This window comes from Amblyomma mixtum, chromosome 3 (assembly GCF_055824585.1).
Source record: "Amblyomma mixtum isolate Tamu chromosome 3, ASM5582458v1, whole genome shotgun sequence".
Taxonomy (NCBI): Eukaryota; Metazoa; Arthropoda; class Arachnida; order Ixodida; family Ixodidae; genus Amblyomma; species Amblyomma mixtum.
The window spans coordinates 144,993,073-145,016,932 of record NC_143014.1 but is presented as its reverse complement, the minus strand read 5'-3'; the positions used below and the strand labels follow the sequence as shown (position 1 = coordinate 145,016,932).

General features: G+C 45.2%; 1 protein-coding gene across 1 annotated transcript; it reads right to left on the bottom strand.

The window, feature by feature from the left end:
• Nucleotides 1-1,287: 1,287 nt before the first annotated feature.
• On the bottom strand, nt 1,288-23,723 carry LOC149352269 (DNA-dependent metalloprotease dvc-1-like). The gene is made up of 7 exons (XM_089581430.1): nt 23,355-23,723; nt 22,384-22,544; nt 18,805-18,913; nt 12,752-12,796; nt 2,931-3,005; nt 2,297-2,546; nt 1,288-2,096 (listed from the first exon to the last, which is right to left on the bottom strand). The coding sequence occupies exons 1-7, from the start codon at nt 23,481-23,483 to the stop codon at nt 1,444-1,446; spliced, it is 1,422 nt and encodes a 473-aa protein (XP_089437556.1). The 5' UTR covers nt 23,484-23,723; the 3' UTR covers nt 1,288-1,443.
• Nucleotides 23,724-23,860: the final 137 nt, after the last annotated feature.

Sequence of the window (23,860 nt, the reverse complement as noted above, 5' to 3'; positions counted from 1 at the left end):
TTGTAATGGCAGTTCCAGCCTCCACCAGCACCAGCTCTTTAACAGCCGACCAGCCCTGGATTACCAGATTCTGATGACGTTGGAGCCACTGGCAAGCACTTACGCCACAATTGTGGCATGTGTACCTTTGACGTTGCTCAATGCGCATAGAAATGCTGAGCAGCTCCTCGGACAACATTCAAAATCCACTCGACACCTGCGACTGAAACTTGCTAGAAGGCATCTTCTTACGCCCATGAAATAAATCATATAGTTTGCTTGCATTCAAAATTGATTTTGCACCCCTTCAATGTACAAAGCCAACAAAAAGTCATCTCTGTGAAAAATTTGATGATGAACAAACCAGACACCTTAGAAGAGCAATCACCTATAAGTGAGAAACATACACCTGGTGGCATTCATACGATGGTGCACAATGCAGATATAGTGTTTTCAGTAAACTGCACTTTCTTCTCTTCTATGCATGAAGGATAAAAATATACTGTTCACAAGAAAGACATGATGCATCCATGTGTGAACAAAATTTTATTTGTCCTTGCATAAAATTTTTAAAAAGTGGACAACAATAGCTAAGCTAGCCAAGCTTAAAGGTGCACTGAAGAGGAATCTGAACTCGTCTTTTTGCCGCAGGAACTCAACCTACACGTTCTGAGCATTCTTAGAAACCTCGATTTATTGCCCCGTGTGGCCGATTTTCCTAATTAAATCGAATTAACGTCCGGCTCCCGCTTTTTTTTTTTTAAATTCTCCCTCGTACGGTGGGCAGAGTCGACCAACGCGTGGAGTGCCTTTCAGCCAGTCCCGCGGCAGCTTGCCGCTCTGCCATCGGCGGAGTAATACGTAGTAGTCCGTAGAAGCAAATAGTCCGCGCGTATTTTTATTTCTGCGGGCTTATTTTGCAGCTATACGAATTAAACTATTTATTCACGGAAACCTAAAAAACAAAATAAAGCGAAAGCAAAGCCTCCACGGAGCTGGCTGCAAGGCACTCCACGCATTGGTCGACTCCGCCCACCGTACGAGGGAGAATTAAAAAAAAAAAGGCGGGACCCGGACGTTAATTCGATTTAATTAGGAAAATCAGCCACACAGGGCAATAAATCGAAGTTTCTAAGAATGCTCAGAACGTGTAGATCGAGTTCCCGCGGCAAAAAGACGAGTTCAGATTCCTCTTCAGTGCACCTTTAAGCCTTATAATACGTTTATTTTGCACACTGTGCACAACACCAGCTAAAATTCCCAGCTGATTAGCACAATTCACCATGAAAACTGATCACTCAACTTGGATAAGGAACATGTCTAAATGTGATTTTATAAACTTCTTTTCCAAGAATTGGACACAGGGCACTCAACCAGAGCTAAAACATTTCTGGTGCTCACATTTGCTGTGGCACCCACGCCTGCTGAATTAAGCGAAGATAACATGCTTGCTTCATCTAGCTTTCATGTGGACTTTCCTTGCTCTTTCACTGTAGTATCAAATATTATAACACAGTCATCATCAGACTCACTGTCAGAGCTCAGAAGGTCCCTTATGAACTTCATTTTTGTAGCACTGCTTTTCCTGCTGGCTCGCTCTCCAGGCTGTCTTTCCTGGCCCAGAAAATCTTTCAGTGTTGGTTGAGTTGAACGTGATGGCTTCTGCAGAACAGGTTTCACTTCTGCCTCAGTTACACATTTGTTCCGTGACTGGCCAGGCCTTGACACTGCAGAACTGCTAGGTGTTGCTTCACTCGCCTGTAAATCTTGCATTTGGCTGGAGACACCTTCCAAAACACAGCTGAATTCCACACTGCTCACATTACCCGAGGGGCCTTCTTCCAGAAGCCGAGACTTGGAGGAACAACCACCAAGCGTGTGGCCTTTGCCGGAGTAGGGAGCCACTTGGCACCGCTGCAGATCAGTGGCACGCTGAGACAGAGTATGTACATTACTGGGCAGCTTCGTAATGATGCCTGGAACACTTGAGACATGTTTTGGATGGGTCGTTCGGTGACCTTGACTATCAGGTACGGATGCCGACTCGCTGACACTGCGTGGGGGTATGAGCAGGGTCCTGATGTCTGCTCCATCCGCCAATTTTGGTTTCTTCGTAGCTTAAAAAAAAGAGAAAAGATACGTTCATAATGCATTTAACTACAAAATATCTCCGGTATTTACACTATGAAAGTTGGTAAGGAAGACAGTTGCTGATGACCACAGCAAGAAAGCCAGGCATGCAGAAACAGTTTGCAGGAAAATGCAAAAGCACCCATTTCACAGCAAGCAAAGGAAACGAAATGTGAGGCCTGCTCACCATTTTTAACTGGCAAAGTACTATCCTTTCGCTTGCCCTTGCTATCTTTAGGGTCGGGCTCACGTATTTTTATGAAGGTGCCACCACACTTGCGCTTGTGGTCGGCCCACCAGGGATCCCTCTCAGATGGTGGGCGGTTCATGACTCGCTTGACAATTCCATAGAACGGCCTTTGATGCTGGCAGGGGCCATTACAACGCCACCAGTGGGTACGGTAGTTATCCACCTCCTCATGAAAGCTGTGGAACACCTGGCCAGGATAAAATAACATGAAATAATGTGTTTATATTTTCACTGTCTTTAAAACACGACAACAAGCACCAGAAGTTGGAACAAAATGCAACCTTTTGTGTATTGTCTCTGTATTGCCTCCATTGTTTAACAGTGCATTACCCTGCAGAAGCTACAGTAAAATAATGCAATGTTACCTGAAACTCAGCAATACTATACAGCACATAACAAGGCTGGGCCACTTTCATGTGTGACTGAATAACAACATTAGATAAAGCATTCAATAAGTTGCTTTAAGGGCAAATGCTAGAAGCAAGGCAGAAGGAGTAGGTAATGTTATAGTACACAAATAATTATTTCTCTTAACAGCAACATGTACATTAAACTTAATAGGCCAACTCACAGTGATAGTTGCTCCACTGGCCTTGTTAATACGATCCATGTGCTTTTGAAATTCCGGGCCATGAGCACTGTGATCCTGAGCATACACACACACACACACACACACACACACACAAAAGCAATAAATTATTTATGCACTGTCCTTGAGAGAGATGATTGAAAAGCCGGGAATGCAAAAGCACTAAAACCATTTAACAGGTGCATTATAAAAGGCGATGTTCAATTACAGTGAAAGCTGCAGTGCACATGTATGCGTGTGCACAAATTACTCCCAACCTACTGCCCACATTTCTAGTCATGCAAGTTTTAACAGTCAAATGCAACGCAGTCAAAGAAAGACATCAATGACAAGGCTAAACAGTGATAATACAGAAGCAAGTTGTCATTTGTGCTGCAAACAGCCGATAGATTGTGCCCCACAGAACTGCACATTACTGTGCCTGTGTTGCAAAGTCAGTAAATCACAGGACAGCGACATTTATGTGAATACTCAAGACTTCCCCCAGTAACAGCTTTGTTTGTGATGAAAAAGCAATCACAGAGATAAAGAGAGGGCACAGAGCCACATTTGTTGCTGTCAGAAGCTGGCTGAACAGCCAATAAAATACACAAGCGGTTACCACAGCTCTAAGTACAAATGCCCAAGGAGAAAGTAGCCACTGTATTATTTGTGTCCAAACAGCCCACTGGACAGAGAAAGATAGGTGCCCTCGTAAACCCAGGAGAAATGCTTGATCGCACTACTGGCAAGCTAGACTCATATAACCATATAATGTGTACCATTTGTAGCAATAGGAAAGCAAAATGTTAGCTACATGCATATTATGCTTGAGAAGACCTTAAATTTTCACCCTGTAAATTGTTTTGAAAATGTTTTTTCAAGAGCTTTGACATAAAATGCCTTTGCAGAAGGGCCGCTCAATAAAATTAAGTAGTTTGTGATGTGCACATGGAGTCGGTGGTGGATTTTTGAGCACGGTGCGTCGGACAGTGGAGCGCCGCTCATGCCAGCCCCACGTTGCACGTGTGCACGTGCGAATGGTGTGTGCGAGGCGCGCACGAGGAGCGAAGGTGACATGTCAGTAAACCGAGGTGTGAAGGAAGACACCGCAGTGGAAGTCTGGTCGTTCAAGCGTGGAGGTGGCAGCCGTCGGACTTTGGGTCTGTGCTGCCGGAGACTTCACTTGGACCACTGACACAGGCCTGCTACGTCTTTTTCAAGTTCAGAAGTGGCAGCCGATGGAGTGAGGATCCGTGCTGCCGACGGGACCTGGGTACCGTTTTCCTGCTGTAGCTGTCAAGTTCTTGGGGGCAGCTGACAGGAGTTCATCAGCGTCTGCCGTTTCAACTACGTTCTTTACCACCTGGCTTTCTACCACCACTTCCCTCGACGCAACGCCAGCGACGCACCGCAAGTCATCAACCCCCGTCTTTTCTGCCTGCAAGGCATTCCCGCTTCACCTGGGATGCTTTGTATCTGGTGAACTCTTTCCTTTTATCTGTAGTGTTGTACGCTGTCGAGTGTGTGTTTTTCTTGGTGTTTTCGTTTTTTTTATTGGCTCCTTTCCTTTAAAGTAAAACAACCTCTTCGTTCTGTTTTGTTTGATCTGTTTGTTTTCTTCTTCGAACCTGCATGCGACAGCATTCTCCTCTGGCAGTCGGGGACGCATCACCCAATCTGTGACAATTTGATGTCCTGTCGCGGACGCCAAATTGTCGTGGATTGGGTGACGCGTCCCCGACTGCCAGAGGGGAATGCTATCGTGTGCAAGTTCGAAGAAGAAAACAAACAGATCAAACAAAACAAAACGAAGCCGTGTTTATACTTTAACTCTTTCCGTACCATGGGGAAAATGACCATTTTCTGAAGGTTTTAGTACATTTTTTTTTCTGCAAAAACTATTGCATTCAATATTGATTGCAATACCCAAAAAACGGAGCTGAATAAAGGTGCTTTCTATTAATATATGTTTAAACAACAAATTGCATGTTGCAACAAAAAATTTTATTTGCTAAAAATGAGATTTTAGAAAAAAAATCAACAAAACATGCAAAAACACGCTTGTATTTAAAAAGAAAGAAATGTTAAAAATTTTCTGAAATATGCAAAATGTTTGTTACTCTATTAGCCACACTCTGCAAAAAAAAAAATCATTTCTATCTTGAATAGTATTGTTGCTTCAAAACAATAACTGGAAACCCTATAGTTGTGCATCGGAGCACGGCCGCCTGTGTTTCAGGCTGGTTTCCTTCATCACCGATGTGAAAACTGAATCATCTTCAGTGCCTTGCAACATCTTCAGGCTCGTTGTTGCACAGGTTGTCGATTAAATCACTCGCAGACGAAACGGAGTCCTGAGATTTGCGATGTCTTAGAGCGCGTGCCGCACATGCAGAGGGTGCCAAGCGACTTTGATGGTACCGCATCTTCGTAGTGCGTTCAAAAAATGTCGTTTTGTATGGGCAAAAAAAACTATATCGGAAACAAAACTTCAGTTCTCCGGCTACAAGCCAGATGCGCATCGTGCCTGTAAGCAACGCGGAAGGCTCCGAAGTCGAGCGGCGAAGGCGTCATCTGCGGGCAACATGGCGGGCAATGAGCGCAGGTCCGTGTCTTCATTTCTTCGCAGCGCGTTAGAAAGTGCCCCCTCGCGGGTCAAAAGAAAACTACATCGGAAACAAAACTTTGGTTCCTGGCCTAAACTACATCTGCAGCGTGGTCATTAGCAATGTAGAAGGTTCTGAAATGGGGGCATGAAATGATCGTTAGCGGGCTAACGATGCTCAATGGGTGCGGTAGGGAAAGAGTTAAAGGAAAGGAGCCAATAAAAAAAATGAAAACACCAAGAAAAACACACACTCGACACGCGTACAACACTACAGATAAAAGGAGAGAGTTCACCAGACACAAAGCATCCCAGGTGAAGCGGGCATGCCTTGCAGGCAGAAAGGACGCAGGTTGATGACTTGCGATGCATCGCTAGCGTTGCGTCGAGGGAAGTGGTGGTAGAAAGTCAGGTGGCAAAGAGCGTAGATGAACACGGGAGACGCTGATGAACTCCTGTCAGCCGCCCTCAAGAACTTCGCAGCTACAGCAGGAAAACCGTAGCCAGGTCCCATCAACAGCGTCCCGAAACACTGTAGGCTTATGCAGCCCATCCAAGGAAGCCTCACAGCACGGATCCTCACTCCATCGGCTGCCACTTCCGAACTTGAAAGGTACGCAGTAGGCCTGCGTCGGTGATCCAAGTGAAGTTTTCGGCAGCACGAACCTAACGTCCGACGGCTGCCACCTCTACGCTTGAACGGCCAGACTTCCGCTGCGGTGTCTTCCTTCACACCTCGGTTTAGTGACACGTCGCTCTCTGTTCCTCGTGCCTGCCTCGCACACACCTTTCGCATGTGCACACGTGCAACGCGGGGCTGGCACGCGCGGCACTCTGCTGTCCGACGCACCACCGTCAACGCACTGCGTTCAAAATTCCCTTGACGATTCCGTGTGCACGTCACATAATTAATTAAACGTGCGAGGTCATTTTTAGCACTCGATACAGACTCTTTTTATAGCTAATAATGCAAAGAGAGAGAAAATTTCTGAAGATACCAACAACAAAAAATATTTTCTTGAGGCCTCCTCGCAAACGAATGTACTAGCAACAGATGGGCTAACATGTTCCGACGTAGAGTTTTTCAAAGTGCACTATTGTTTGTGTGCCATACATTACTCAGCAAAAACAGAGTCTAAACTGCTGGATGAGACTACCGCTGGAATGCGTGTCAATTCTCTCCTCACGAAAACCTCCTTTTCACAACACTAAGCATGACAGAGTGAGGCCGGGCAGACAGCTTAGCACATGGCAGCTGTCAAGTCTTTTCACCTTACAACTTCCTCCTCCTCCTCTTCTAGAAGCCCATGAGAACTATCAAGGCTACGGATGCTAACGCCACTGACGACGATGACGAGCTACATTTACACTCCAAAGTCCATATAACTAGCTTTCACCAATGGGGGGGAAAAAAAAAAAAAGACTCAAAAATACCACTGAAGAGAAAGTACTAACCAAAAACAATATTTCAAACACTACCTCCACAACCAAACTGGCACTAAATGACTCACTTAACTCATCAAGAGCCCTGTCTCATCCTTAAAAAGGGATGACACAGACCCTGCTGCTAACCTTCTTGCAGCGTAGACATGGGCCATCAGTGCTTACATTCACTGCCTGCATGTCTACATGCACTTTGTGCACACATGCCAACTCTTGTCTATTTCACCTTTCCATTCTGTCATAAAAAACTGAAAAGAAGCTTGGACCCACTGTTTCTCTTTGTCTGCGGTCAACACAAGGGCGTCCTCAAAATCAGTTTCCTCAACTCTGAATATCCCAATCTACCAGCCAATGAACACGAATGAACACGTGTCACACACCCACAACCCACCTCCTTATATAGATGTGGAAGCATTTATACATGCAGGTGATCAACTTGGTATGCATAAGGTTTTCAACATGCATGCATTAAAAAATGCGACAAGAGAAAACATAAGGGTGGGATACGCACTCTCCTTATAACGGACAGGCCCAAGCCACCCAGCCCCAGACACAGCAATATAAACTATACAGGACTGACGTGGGGTAACACGATACGAGAGAAACCAACAGTCCTTAAAAGCATCAAAAACAGCACCGTTTCTTTTAATGGTGGTGTTAATTGATGTGAGTGTGAGAAATGGCATCGCTATTGTGCTGTACACAACGTGATGAAAAATCTGCAAAAAATCTGCATCGACACTGCAAATGTTCATGCTGCATTTCCGTATCCCAACCTGGCATCAAACTACAGTTGACGACTGATTTTTTGGATTCTCTAGGGACCGCGAAATGGTCCGAAAAATGGGCAAGAACGCAAAGGCGCCCATGTGCTGTGTGATGTCAGTGCACATTTAACATTTAACACATTGTCCACTTAACTATCGGCCCATTTCCTTAACCAGTATACCATGCAAAATTTTTGAACATATCCTCTTTTCTCAGATTGCCAACTTTTTAGAAGCGAACTCATTTTTTTCACAATTTCAGCACGGCTTTCGCAAAACATATTCATGTGAAACCAAACTAGTCTCCTTCACGCATAAACTGCACCTAATACTTGATCACTCTTCAGCAGCTGACTTAATATTTTTAGATTTTTCCAAAGCATTTGATAAGGTGTGTCATAGTTTATTAATCTATAAATTGCATCAACTAAACCTTGATACCAAAATTCTGTACTGGCTTGAGGTTTTCCTGACTAACCGCTCACAGTTTGTCTCAGTTAATGACGTAACCTCGGAGCACTGTCCAGTTCACTCGGGTGTACCTCAAGGCTCTGTGCTTGGGCCCCTTTTATTTCTCATTTATATTAACGACTTACCTTCCTGCGTTTCCTCCCACATTCACCTTTTTGCTGATGACTGTGTAATTTTCACCGAAATAACTTGTGATGACGATGTAACCAGACTACAATCAGACCTTAACGCTGTTTCTGCATGGTGTAAGTTATGGTTAATGGAATTAAATGTTAACAAGTGTAAATTTATGCGTGTGTCAAGAAATGCTAATGAACTTCCTGTGTATTCTCTTAATAACGCACCTTTAGATCCGGTAACAACTTACAAGTATCTTGGCCTTCACATCACCTCTGATCTAACGTGGGCCGTTCACATTGCGCATATAATATCCAATGCTAATCGAATGCTTGGCTACTTACGACGCAATTTTTCTAAAGCACCATCCTCTTTAAAACTACTCCTTTACAAAACTCGAATACGCCGCGTCAATAACACAAGCTTTGGAAATGGTTCAGAATAACTTTACTCACTTCATTCTTTCTAACTATACCAGAACAGCAAGCATCAGTGCCATGAAATCTAGCCTTAACTTACCATCCTTATCATCACGTCGCAAAATTTTTCGCCTTTCCCTTTTTCACAAGTTATTCTATCACTCGCAGTTTCATACCGAACTTATCTCACCCCCTCAGTACGTATCATCAAGACTAGATCACATTCATAAGGTTGGCATCCCTTTCTGCAGAACAAAAACTTTTTTTCAGTCATTCGTACCACGCACATCGAATGAGTGGAATCACCTTCCTTCTTCGACGGCCACCATCGCCGATCATCATTTCTTCAAGAATGTCATAGCTAACATTGTTTAATAGGATGTATTTTATACTGTTATTGTTTTTTTTCTTCTTTCCCTGAACGCCTTAGCTAACAATGTATGTGTAGTAGTCATGTTTGTACTTTGCCTGTTTAATTAACTCCTGTTTGTTAAACTTCATTTTTTTTGTAACCACTCCCCTCTGTAATGCCGTAATGGCCCTGAGGGTATATTAAATAAATAAATAAAATAAATAAACATCCCCAGGAGGTCAAAATTATTCCGGAGCCCTCCACTACGACACTTTTCTCTCTTTCTTTATTCACTCCGACATTCCTCCCTTCCCTTACGACGCAGTTTCTTTAAAGCCTCAGCAACCAATTTTTTAGAAAAATCAAATTTCACCGAAAAAAATCGCTAACATTTCCAATATGCTTGAGGAAGGGGTCAGTAGTGATGAGCACATTCTGAAACTCCTCATGATTAAATCTCGGCGCACGTCGTGTACACAGATGACGGGCGGTGACCGCTTTCACCAGCTCCATGTACGATGGCCGTACTGCCTTCGGCACGGGTTGGGACAAAGTCTGGAAAGCGAGCCCATCGCTGCGGGAACTGCGCTGAGCCCGCAGTACAAAGGGCGTAATTAGGCCTAACACCTAGAGCCAAAATCAGCAGCGTAACCGCCGGCATGAATGCTGCGGTGGCTTGCGTATAACGAGATGTGTCTTGCCTGTCATCAAAACATGAGCTGTTGGCAATTTTACTATAGAAAAATCAGGGTTGCGGTGAGTTTCGCCGCTGGTACGCTCATTTCGCTTTCAGAGGCTCCCTTTTAGCTTGAATTTCGTGTTGTTTGATCAAGTTTTTGACCTACCATGCAGTTTAATTAACAAGGTTCCACTATATACACTATATGGCTTCTTGGGCATTGACTGCAAGTGCAAACGAGGTTCGAGCAGTCAGTTGCGGTGCATCCGAAATTTCAGGTGCTCTTGCACAGGCTGTTCCGTATTTATCTGTCCGGGTTGTAAAAAATTATCCTGTGCAAACCATTGGTCTATTTCTGCTCCAGCAAAGACCACAGGGTAGCTTATGATAGTCTGCGCTTTTCAATCAGAATTAAAACATTGGAACTTACCCGAATTGTCCGGAATCGCAAAAAACTGCAGTCGTCTGGGCAATCAGAGCAGCAGCTTTGGCAAGCTGCGCCATCTGGGGTACTGCGAGACCTACCCCAGCTACAAGCAGGGATATTGGTTGCCTTGCAGTTTGCCAGAGGGCGCAGCCTCTCAAATCGGCTATCCCGCTCGCCTTGATGAAAATTTTGCATGTAGACGACTCCAGTTTTTCACCGATTCCAGGCAAGTTCCGATGTTAAATTATTTATCAAAAACGCAGACTATCATAAGATACCCTGTGGTCTGTGCTTGAGCAGAAACAGCCCTGTGGTTTGCACAGGATAACTTTTACAACCCAGACAGATAAATATGGCGCACCCTGTACATTGGTTATATGGGCCCTGTCGAAGTGCAGTGAAAAATTTCGAACCATCAAGCATGTCCGAAAAATGAACGGGTCTGAATTTTCGGCCACTGACTGCAAATATGGCACTGAGCAGCAAGAATAAAGTGCGGGAGGTAACAAAACACGAGTGACATGCACGGAGGCCAAATGGCAGGAAGTGGAAATGTGGGAATAAGGACAGCCTTTGAAACACAAGGAATGCTACATAAAACAAAAGACACATGGCAACAAAAAGCATCAGGAACATTCTACATGCTTGAAAGGCTTAGAAGAAATGGCATGCGCGCTGACAACACTGCCATAAACAAGTGCAAGGTAGCCATCACATTCTATCCACCTGGAATATAAACAGATAGCCTTCTTTAATATAGGCTTATTTTTCCTATGAATCCAGTGTTCGTTTTGTATAATGCTAACTTCAGAAGTGGTTACTCAGCTAAGGCAAAAATGCAAAATGTACTCATACCATATCACTGAAGGTGAAGGAGTGCACGAAAATGAAATGGAAATGGCCAGCACTGAATCAAGGTGCCCTCTTCGCACAGTGATGCAAACTACTGCGTGCGCCACGAATTTCTGGTGGCCCTCTGTGCACAGCTGCACAAGCTAGTGCTTGCAGTGTGAGGACTTCGTGAGAGGTTGGCAGTTTAACACGCATTGAGAGAAGCTACGGCAATGACCAAGTGGTCTAAAGCAGCAGCAAGTGAAGCTGATTTGTTTGCACCACAATGGGTTCAAACCCCATTTGAGGCTATAAGTGTAGTAAGCTTTTTCGCTTTCTCGGAGGCTTCAGAGACCAACCCTGATGGACAGAAATCACTGCAGTGGGGGTTCTAATGCTAACTCATTAAAACAGCTCTCTAAGGGGCTCTCAACAAAGTTGCGGTATGGCTGGGATGTTGAAGGATGCCGCTTCACAAGTATCCTCCAGCACGAATTTTTTTAATGCGCTTTGCACAAGCTTGGTTATTCGTAGTCAAAATTTGAATTTGAATGTCTTCACGCCTTTCCCTCTCCTCTCTTCACTTTTTGCATGTTGGAAAGTCAGTGCTCCTCTGCTGGCCCAACCGCAGACGCGTGGGAATTCCCCGGGAGGCAGAGCTTCCTGACCCGTCGGAGCAACACAGCTGACTGGCCACGGCCATGGTAGCTACACTACGTCTGAAAGAGTTTAACTAATAGCCATCTCTTCGCTGGCACATGCAGGAGCGTGAAAGAGAGGAGGGCGGGAACATTAAAAAGTGGCCAGAAAGGGCTCACCAACTTTCGTGCAGGATTGTGGGCTCTGCTGCGTGTATAAGTGTATTATTATTTAAGGTATAAGGCGTTCATGACAACACAGTGCAGTGATTGAGCGAGTTTATGTACCCTCCTCAGAAAATGTTTCAGAGCCCCTTTGAAAGAAAACCACACAAGACAGGAACTGAACTCACAACTGCGAGGTTTCACTCTGGATGCACAAACATCGCAACAAACAGGCTACAAAAGTGCACTTGTAAAAGCTATGTTGCTGCTTTTGGGTATGTCGTTCTCTAGAAGCACAAGTATGGCAGACGCACTGTCTGTTGTATGAAACTATGTCAACAGCCCAATCAAGAATAATTGTGCAATTCGTGGCTATACCAACGGAACAAATTGTGCTTAGTTGCACAGTGGAACCGGTACAATCAGTAGTGCTGGACCACAGGGGGGTGGTTCTGCACATTTTTCTGTAGCTTTGCGTTAATGATGCATTCCAAACTGAACATGCAACACTTCATCTAACTATCCACTTTAGTACACTACTCTTGTGGCAACCTTGTCCACTAACATTCAAGAGCAAAGCATTTCTTAAGTGCATCCACAAACTGTGCTCATGGAACATTTAGTTCATTAGGTTCAATTTTCATGGAATTAGCAAATGACTCGCCAGCATAATGCGAAAGCCAGAGATATGTTGCTCACATGCCCACACAAAGGATGATGCACTATAGTCACATTACGCATAAAGATGCTTTTTTATTTTTAATTGTAAGTTTTGCACCACATATGGTGTGCAGAGGCTGGCAAGTAAGAAAACAAGACAGAAGTAAGGATGTGCACTGTCCGCTTTTTTTTCCAGCACATTTTTCCGTGAAGAAAAAAGAAAAGAAAGAATAAAACAATAACATACCTTGTTGTTGTTGGTCACAAATAGGTAGGCATGGATCATCTCATGCTATAACAGAATGAGACCCGTAAATTAGTATATCAATGTAATACAGCCGAGCACTCGTATAACAAACCTGACAGTCAATCAGATAGCGTTTGTTGCATCCAAAGTTTGTAGTAAATGGTCCAGTGCTGCCAACCCTAGGGATTTTTTTCCTAGATCTAGGGAATTCGGAAATTATATCATTTAGAGGAAAAGAGATTTTTTTGTATAATCTAGGGAAATTTCATTTGCTCAGAGAATTATTTTCTTTCTCCCTCAAATTGTGAAGACAGTACCAGCTTTTCGTTGTTTTTTCTCCACAACTGACGGAGGCCCGCACAACACAGCCGCGCGCTCGAGTAAAGCCTGTTTCACATGGAGGTGAAAACGCTTCGTTGCTGCAATGCAAAAGCTGTTTAGAGCCATCGTGGCGGCTCCAGCAGTCAGAGCGGCGATGTTCCAACAAGTTACAAATTTTTCGCAGCGCTGCGCTGCTCAATTTTCAGTTGCTTGTATGCATGTGAACCAGCCTTTACACGGACGTAGTCGGACGTGTATGGTCCCTGATGTGGCCAGTGGCACCCGCTGATGTGATCTGGCACGCCACTGTCTTCCCTCAACACTCGTGACCCTTCCTCACGCTGTATTTGGAGCTCGCTGCACGACGCGAAATTCCTATTTAGTAAGCATACCTGCATGTTTGTTTTGATAACTAGAAAAGAACAAGGGCGCCATTTTTTTTTATAAAGGAGCGCCGTGTTGGAAATCGGAGCTAGTCTAACTAAGGGAACAATTGCCAGTTCACCCGCCGCGGTGGTTGAGTGGTTATGGCGCTCAGCTGCTGACCCGAAAGACGAGGCTTCGATCCCGGCCTCGGCGGTCGAATTTCGATGGAGGCGAAATTCTAGAGGCCCGTGTACTGTGCAATGTGAGTGCACGTTAACCCTTTGACTGTTTTTGCCGTACGGGTACTACGGCTGCATTCCGTCCCGCGGCGTTTTTGCCGTACGGGTACTGCGCTGAGCGCTTGTTTGAAATTTCGCGCCTTTCCGAAAAGATGCGTGCTCTGGGATGTGCTGCCATCTTCTGAGAACTACAAGAACTGCCAAGATACAGCTTATGTTACCATCTTCCGGCAAAAAAAGCAAACTGCGTGTGGCTATCGGTGTTGGCCGTAGATTGCAACCACACACTGTGGGCGCGGCTTCGTGGTTTCGGTTTCTCTTTTCGCAATTGCAACAGAAGCGCGAAATTTGACTTTTCTGTTTGCTGGGACTTTAGTTCTTTCTCGGAGGTGCTGCTGCCACCTTCAGCAACTTATAAAAAATGTTACAGAATTGCTTATGCTACAATCTTATGGAAGAAAAAATTCTTATTGTGACCTCAGCTTGCCCGCACACTTTCGGATGCTCTGTGAGATTGCACCCAAGCTCACCGGAAACGCCAAAGCTGATTTCTATCTTTGCCGAAACCATTCCGGAGGTCCGCAGACCTGATGTTTATCTTTGTTGAGACTCTCTCGGTTTATCAACCCTCACGGAGTGTCATTGGAATGCAGCCTGCCATTTTGCCATTTATTGTTTGCCACTTTGCCATTTTTGTTTGTTTTTCAAGGATCCTATGTAGTATTGAAAATTTTCATCGTTTTTATTGATGCTGTAATTGTAATCATCTCTCTATACATTTTTCGCCTATTTATTCTAACTTTGTAAGTTTTATTTGTTTGAAATCGCCAATAAAAAAATTTGACACTGAGGGCGAATTTTTTTCGAGAATATTCGACAATGAAAGGGTTAAAGAACCCCAGGTGGTCTAAATTTCTGGAGCCCTTCACCATTTCATCCCTCATAACCTGGGTCGCTTTGGGACATTAGACCCTCCAAAATCATAAACCATCAAGTTCCATCACGGCAAACAAAGTGAGTTGAGGTCACAAGAGGCATATAAAAGCCAATCACTGCTTCATTGTTTTAATCGACTCAAACTGTTACGTCAGCCACCCTCCAGAGCAATCACAGCAAATGAACAAGCAGCTTTTATATCGCAGTTTCCGTACACTCCTCAAGCGACCTCCAGGCATTTTGTACATGGTATCCTTCGGCTGAAGTCTAAACCAACACAACATGAGGGAAAAAAATTCAGTTAATTCCACATGCCGATGTATGTACCATGGAGATAGAAGGCTTTTAGGAGGCGCAACTCCCATGCCCCCGCGGCCGGCGTGGGCGACCAGAAAACATCACAGTGGAGGAGAGAAAGGGAGGTCGGATTCCGTGGCACACGGTAGATGGCGCTCACACGCGGTGCCCGCTTGGGCAGCGCAAAGCACCGCGCTGCGCGGTACATGGCGCGGTTTCGGGACGGCGGAGCGTGAAAAAAAAAAGCAGTGCGGGAATATATTGGCGGGGTGTTAGAGGGTTGTGGTCTGGGGCCGCTGATGGGGTATCAAGAATGTTACCATTCCAGCCGGCTTGCACGGAGAACGGCGGCTAAGTAGTTGTAGACGTCGTGCTTCTAGCTGTGGCTAAACTAGCCAGCCCACAAACGGGCTCACAATTTTTTTTTTTAAACTTTGCACCGCTTCTTTTCATCCCCTGCGGTCAGAGGGACCCTGAAGCGGGCTTCCAAACACTGTACTTTCCCTGTAAGGCGGGTCGAATCCCACGATGGACGAACCCAGCTGGTTCCTTATCTCCCCTGCCTCTTTAGATGCAAGGGAATCACAACGCTGTCACCGCTAATTGGGCACTGCACATATCAATACGGCTTCGTGTCACCGAGCGACCTCTTTCATCTTGTTGTAGAGCGGTCCATTGCAGCTAGTCATGCCTGAGACGTCAGGCTCTTCTATTTGGGTATTCAGGTCAAAACACAATGCGTCGCTGCCCCGCTCAGAATGTCTTGAGAACGACGAGGAAGACAGCCCTGCTTGTGCACAGTGACGGCTGGGAAACGCCCCCCACACCCTGCAGTGGAGCTCCGCCAAATCTTTTAGCAGCTTCGGACACAAACTGGCGGAAGGCAAGAAACCAAGAAAAAATAAATAAATAAGGATTACTCTGTAACACTTAACACCCTTGAAACAGCGGGTGGGGTCGTGTGCTCTAGTCTCCAGAAGCTGTGTGACCGGCATATGGTAGAGTGCTCACGCTCTCCGTGGACCCGGTACGTCTTACTGCCTTACTGCTTCAGTCGGAACTGATTTGTTCCGACAGAAGAGGACACGCGAATCAGCAGGCTATGATGTATGTGTTGCCTTAATTATGACCGATGCTTGCGCTGGGAGCATATTCACCTCTTCATCTTTTTACTTCTTCAGCAAGCTTTGCTGCATGCCTCTCTATCGTGGTCCCTAAGTCCCTGAAGGTAAGCGCACAAAGCTAAAACCATTCGCATCCTTCATGTGTATCCAACGAATTTCCTTCACGACCGTCAAGTAAAAAGGGCAGTCATCGAGCGCGGCACTGCCCACCAATAGGCGGAAGAGCGCTGAGCCGCAGGCACATCAATGGTTATAATTCGAATGTAAATTGCCTCCCGTACCATGAAGCCACGTTTTACCACACGATAACTCAGGGCAGCATGGCATTATTGTGAAGAAAATGTTGGCCGCGCAAATGCTCTCCCGCGGAAGCACGGAAATGCACGCGACGGCGCGAGCGCGCGTCGTCCTCGGGAACCTGACGAGGGCGGCATCCGGTGGAGGTCGAAGGAAGCAGAGAGCGCCTGTGACTCTCGGTGGCCGCGGGAGAGAGGCGAGTTTCGCCTCCTAAATGCTTCTATCTCCGTGGTATGTACTAATATCTTGCATACAGTGAAAAAAAAAAAGACATATACAATATAGAGCCTTTAATTTGTAATTTCCAAAGAGCGCTACGGTTTATCTTGTAGCTTCATTTACATGTTTTTCATTTTACATCCTTCATTTCAAATTTGCAGCTAATTTGCTTACCAGCGTCTGGTAATAGAGTAGCTGCATGATAAAACTTGCTACTGAACTACGCATAAATATACAATTTTACAATATACAACTGAACACTATTTTTCGGATCTAGGGAAATCTAGGGAATTTTCGGTTGCAAATTGGGGGAGAAGTGGCTCTGGAGGCTGGCAGCACTGAAATGGTCTTCGCATATTACAACAGAGTTTTCCGACTCCAGTGAGGAAGTTTACAAAGCCTCCTTATTCGCTATAACCGAGTGGTGTGGCTCGTTCTTTAATTGATCATTCTATCAGAGATTCCTTTTCACTGCCTGTAAGGTCGCACTTCATTGACGCCCCCATCTTTCTTTAGCTTGAGGCCGCTGGGCGCCTCCGGTCTACGCTAAGATTTCTCTGTAAAGCCACGTGCTCCGCACCCACGTGTCCCCTGCAAACACACACAAAAGCCCGGAAGTGACTGCACGCTTAGCAGCGTCGCCATGACTGCTGACTGCTAGCATTGTCGACCGCGGGTGTCCACCGGTACCACCGGGGCACCAAGAAAGCGTGCCAGCGGATTCCTGTACCATTCCGCAGAAACTTGCGAGACTTGAGTTCCGCGAAGGACCCTTTTGTTTGCTGGCATTACTGCCAGCACCAAATCATCGTGGGGCTCGTTTCCTGCCTTTGGCACGAGTCACTCCCAAGATGATTCATGCAAGTGACTCGCCCTGTTGTTCACCTAGAACTCGTCATCCCTGGAAAAGCGACACGTGGGTGCGGCGGCGAGAGTGGAAAGGGGAGAGAGTGCGGATAGTGTGAGGAGTCCCGTGTGGAGAGGGTCTCTTGAATGTTCTTTTTATATGTTTCTTTTTTTCGTTTTGTCAAGCCCTGGGTTCGAGGTTGTGCCCAACCTTCCAGGGCTGTGGTTACTGTATGTTAGACTTTCATTGGTTAGGGAAGTCTAGGGCGGGCCTTGAAACTTGACCGCCCTAAGACCTTTGTTTGTAAAGCATATAAAAATGCATGCAAAACCACTGGACAGCAGTCCTAGACGAGCCCTAGACTTGTGTAGTCTCGGGAAGGACTCCGTGCTTGGCACGTGCTTCTACAAGCACCTAGGCTTTAACCGGAACCCTCCGGTCGATAAGTAAGGTCAGGTAGAGAGTTTTCTCTGTGTAAGAATTTCCCATTAAGTTGCAGTGCATTTGTGACTTTGCTTCTGTAACCCAGTTTACCTCTGTACATACTTGTAAATATAATCCTTCCTTTGACCCTCTAAACCTGTCCATCTTGCTTATTGATCGCCGAATCGTCAACGATTGGAAGGGTCTGAGCCCTTCCGAAGAACTCAACGGACCATCAAGAAATTACTCTGCCCTAATGCATATTTTGACAGTAGCACCACCCTTGTTCGTAATAACCAAGCGTTCATTATATCTGCATTTGTTATAAGTGGGCTCGACTGTATTTACAGAATTTAAGGACTGCACTTGACAGCACAACATTGCAATGCGACCCTAGACTTTTCTGAATGTATATCTAGACAATAAGACATGCACACAATTTGAAAGGTGCATAGAATGGAGTCAAAGTCTATACAAAATGAACAGCTCAGTCAGAGAAAAAATTTCACAAAGCAGCAAATGTGGTGCCTGAGCATGTGAGCAGCCATGGTTGCGCCATACTTGCATCATCACTTGTATTACTTACACCCATACTTAGCCATCATTTGTAAGCCTTTATATGGCAAAGTTAAACATATCCCCCCCCCCCCCCCCCATAATACACATCAAAATATTGCTAGGTACCTGCTGCAGTAGATTAGTGGCTACAGAACACTACCACTGTGCACCACAAGATCAAGACTGATTGTTTCATGTGAACACATACACTGAAGCAATGCTTCAACAGAAGCAGAAAGCCATGGCCCAATCCTTGCTGGTTTTTTCTAAACATACCAAACAGTTCATATTTGAACAGCATGTCACATTACCAAAGCAAGCCAGCTTACTGTGTTGACCAGTTGCTCAAGTTTAATACCAAGCACAGTGAAAAAACTGAGCGGCAGAGTCACACGTCTAAACATCCTGATGGAGGCAAGAGCTCACCAGAAGGGTTTCCACCAAATCCTTTCTTGGGCGCAACTTGAGAAGGGGCTCACTGAGTTTCACAGTGCATAGTCCACCTTTTCCTTCATAATGGCACAACCCAGCACAGCTGAAAAGCATACACAAGGTTACGTTTCACTTCACCCTGTAGGCATCAAAGGCTGAAATGATCAGGCTGAGAAAGCTGCTGCTGCTCTTAGTGACTTGCACAGCTGGCTATAACTCCTGCATTGAATAGCTAATTCAACTTGACCTGCAAGCATCGTTTAGGCAGCAAATTAACTAAAATGTGCTTTACCATTTGTACAATCTGTGCGAAGTATAAAAGGCAAATGTTATGGACCCTCAGATATCAATAAGTACTGATAATGGACAATGCACTGGTGGGAATCGGCAAGAGCATTTTGGAGCAGGCTTTGTAGCAGTCGAAAAATTGATTTGGAACGGCTTTGTCGTGTTTTGTAGCAGAAGCCCGACACCGAGAAATAAGGCAGAAATGCGATTATATACAATGTTTCACCAAACTGGTGCTAGTGCTTCAAAAAATGACAACACGCTGCCTGCAGATCTGAAACAACAGTGCAGGATTGTAGGCAGTCGCCTCACCCAGGTCAGGATATTTTTCAATGCGCCTAACTTGCCAACTGCTCAACAAAGATAAATTAGCTAACCTTTGTATCATTAATGCTGGCGCAAAACTTTATTTGTGAAAGCTGGAAAGACAGTTGAGAAATGCCCATTTCAGTTTAAATTTAACGCTTTCTTTATTTAAGCCTAAAATAATGACTGCAAGATCTCAAAAGTGTCACGAGACTGTTCACTCCCACGTCGCAATTTTAACTGGCACCCTCAGACCTACTCTGATTAAAGGAGATTGGTTACAGAAAGTCACAATTAATAAACAGGCCACCACCAGTCACAGCGATCGTTCCAGGATGAGCACTGGCACTCTACTTTAGTAGCATTACAATGCTGCAGAGGAGTGCTCCGCTATGGTAGCCACCAAAGCCACCCTAACTATGCCGTATAGCACAGATGATTTCCTGCACCACCATACGGCCGTGCCTCTCGCGACGAAGCATTCTGTTGCATGTGCATGGCCTTTTACTCAAAGAACAGCGTCATTCTCCTCCGCTCATGGTCTCCGATTTGCCAGGCATGTACCACGTGCTTCACTTCTTCCAAAAATATTTAATTAAAGGGACACTGAGGACTGAGAAGTTGGCCTGTATTGACAGTACTTGGTTCTAATGACAAAAGCTTTCACTGAGAACGGAGCTTTTATAAGCTATAAAAGAAAAAAAAAAAAATGAAAACCAGATGCAGCCACCACCAGGCGATTTCAAAACTAAACAGTGCATAGCCACTTTTTTGAGCGCGGATCCAAGAGGTTAGGCTACAGCACCAATTTCTTCAAAACAGTGAAAACAGAGTTATTTTGAAATATTCGGGACAAATTTGAATAGAGTGGCAGAAAATCATTTAAAATCAATTCCCCGAGCAATAAACACGCGTTCTGCTATTGGACGAGCATCAACACACACAAAAAGAGATTCGAGCTTTACTGCAAACAAAAAATATTAAGTGTTTCTGACGAAGAGACTCAGTTCGGATGATTTTCTTGCAGTGAGACTATAATTCAAATTGTTAATTGTGGGGTTTAAAATCCCAAAGACAGATAGGTCATGAGGGACACTGCAGTGCAGGGCTCCGGAATGATTCAGACCACCTGGAGTTCTTTAACATGCACTGACATCACACAACACACGGGCGCCTTTGCATTTCGCATCCACTGAAATGTGGCCGCCGCAGCCTGGATTGAGCCCGGATACCCTGGCTCAGTAGCCAGGCACGCTAACCACAAAGTAGTGGGTTTATAATTCACAAGTTCACATGGCAGAGGACATCCAGTAAGAACACAAGCTTGAGATCATAAATGCAGTGCGGTCGCAGTATTTCAACCTCATTATTGTTTATTTTAAGTGCTGCAATATGAACTCCTATTTATACGAACCAAATTTTCACCCCAAAAGTTTGAACTATGTGGCTCTACTGTGCAAACAGACTGAATACTTCATTAGCATCCACCCAAGCACAGCCATACAGCTGCAAAGGAAAACAAAACAGATTTCACAGAAACCTCGCAGTTGAAGAAAAATTTGTCCCGATCCGGGGTTACAGCAAGCATGAATGAGGTCAATGAAATACAGGTAGCGACTGTAACACATGTGGAACCTTACTCGTGGGCAAACATTTACCCTTTGGGACAGCAGATCGTGATGCGCAAGCACTTATAAGGCACTTCAAAAGCACTTTTTTTTGTTTTTGAATATGCACTCACTGTGTTTGTTTCAGACAAATGTTGGCAGCGTCGTCAAGGCAGATAAGCAAAACACATGAAGGCCGTGTGCTAACAGTAGGTGGTAAAGGGCTAACAAGTGAAACGGGGCAGATTTGGACTCAGTAGTTCACCTTTCTTGTCATGCACTGAGAGAAGAAACCAGACTCATGCCTGTTCATATTCGGCAGTTACCTGTGCCACCTCGGATTCACCGCAGTTTTTGGTTGCTGGAATGTCATTTTGGCGCAGCACTAGTGAAATTTCATCAAAAGTCATGGGTAATAAGGGAGCAATTACTCACTGACATCCACCCAAGCGCAGCCATACGGCTCCAAAGGAAAGCTACACAGCTTTCTCAGAAACTTCGTAGTTAAAGAAAAATTCGTTCTGGTCCGGGGTTCAAACCTGGGACCAGGACGAATTTTTCTTTCACTACGTAGTTTTGGAGAAAGCTGTATAGCTTTCCTTTGTAGCCGTATGGCTGCGCTCGGGTGGATGTCAGTGAGTAATTGCTCCCTAATTACAAATCTACTCCACCTTGGGGGATTCCCCTAAACATTTGACCAAAAGTCATGGGTTTGTAGCAGCACGTAGCAGGTTTGATTAAATGGCGCAGGTTGGCGCGACTGGTGCAGTATTCCCACCACTGACAATGAATCAGTACACTATCAGTACTTCAACTTGGGTGCCAAAGTGAAAGCTTGTTAAACATATGTTAAGAGAAATTTATGAAAGTGCAAGGCTACCAGCCTTTAAAAAAAAATCTTCAAAACAATGTAAATTACCCATACCCTGACAACAAAATTGCTACTTCAGGATTTGTGTTCCGTTAAGTCAGACAACCGAGTGCTTGCAGCATTCACATGGCACATACAAACCTATGTAATGCAGAAATTCATACAGCATAAAAAAAGAACTCGCCGCGGTGGCTCAGTGGTTAAGGCGCTCGTCTACCGAGCCTGAGAACCCGACCGCAGCGGCCGCGTTTTAATGGAGACGGAATGCAAAAGGCGCCTATGTGCTGTGCGATGTCAGTGCACATTAAAGATCCCCAGGTGGTCGAAATTATAATGGAGACCTCCACTATGGCACCTCCTTTTCTCTTCTTTCACTCCCATCTTCCTCCCTTCCCTTATGGCATGGTTCAGGTGTCCACCGAGATATGCGAGACAGATACTACGCCATTTCCTTTCCTCAAAAACCAGTTTACCAATTTACATAAAAAAAGTCATGCTCACAGGGTCATGCGCGAGCTCCAGCATACTGCCACCTGGTGCAGCTTGCCATAAAAGTAGGCCTCATTAAATTCAGCAAAAAGTCTGTGCACATCTGGGTTTGGGTCGTGTAGCTCCCAAAAATTATCCACCACTGAGAGGTCTTTTCGTGACGAGTGAGATACCTGCAAAACAATGCATCGTAGACAACCAAATTAAGTCAAAAGCTTCCAGTTTCACTATAACAGCTGCTAAAAACGGCAAGCAAGTTGGTATGGTCACAGTTAACTGCGCGAAAGGACCGAACACAGCAAAGCGCTTTTAAGTGAGGCTTGATGCAACGCAACCGCTGCTGAAACAAAGAAGCGTGGTCAAACACAGAGCAGCAAAAAAAAAAAAAAACTGCAACAGTACCACATCTTCACTTTTTTTTTTTTGTACAGGCATGCTATGTGACAAAATAATATTATACTCGCAATTTCACTAGTAAGGCTACAACATTTAGCACTTTGTAGGAGTAGGGCAGTGAAACAAGTGCACAACGCACTGCATCGTCTTGAGCATGTTTGTTTCCCTTCGTCCCTGTCCCGTTTTCACACTGTTAAAGTTTCTAACACGTCTTGCTCAGTTTAGGACTATTCTACTCTCAGCCTAATAAAAGTTGCTAAGAAACGCTTAGCGCTTTGTGGGAACAGGGCAGAAGAACACAACGTGCACAAGACGCGCAGCAGCGCTGCGTCTTGTCACGTCGTTTTCATGTCGTTCCTGTCCCGTTTTCACACTGTTCACGTTTCTAACAAGTATTGCTCAGTTCAGGACTATTCCACTCTCGGTCTAACAAAAGGCAAACGCCGATTCGCCAGCCATCCACAACACCTGTCCACCGCAGTAACACACGCTGAAAGACTACTCCAGCGCGTTGGCGATTAACGTTCTGCTCGGGTATACTTGGTTTCACGTGCAAAAGCACGTCCGACGCTAGAAGCTGCACTTACCACAGATGTCTCCGCCGGCTTCTCGATGCTCGGTTCATTCAATTTCAACAAACTCTCGTGATACTCATGCTCGCTCAACTGCAGCGCGAGTTGCAGGCTCAAGAGATAATCTTCATCTTCACTAGCCATGCTGATCGCAGAAATGCTGGTCAGCAGAAACGCTACACACTTCGCAGACGCCAACAATTGCAGTTCATACAATCTACCGTGGATTGCAAAGACCACACCGCTGCGCACAGCGCGCTAGGACAAAGGCAACAGAATACACTACGTTCTAATGCTTGCCTGCCGTTCGCCATTCGACAATCGCTTCTTGCGCGCGCGCGCGTTTTCCTTCAGCAACTGAAGATAGAGGGGCGCACAACCTACACGGATAGATGGCTGGATGAATGTTAGAAACGTTCGCCTTGCGTTTTTTTTTTTTTTGTAAACAAATAAGTTGTGCCACCACCTCGGTATTATTTTTTTAAAACCCAAACTCTACTGAGTTCCGTTTGCTTTTTAAA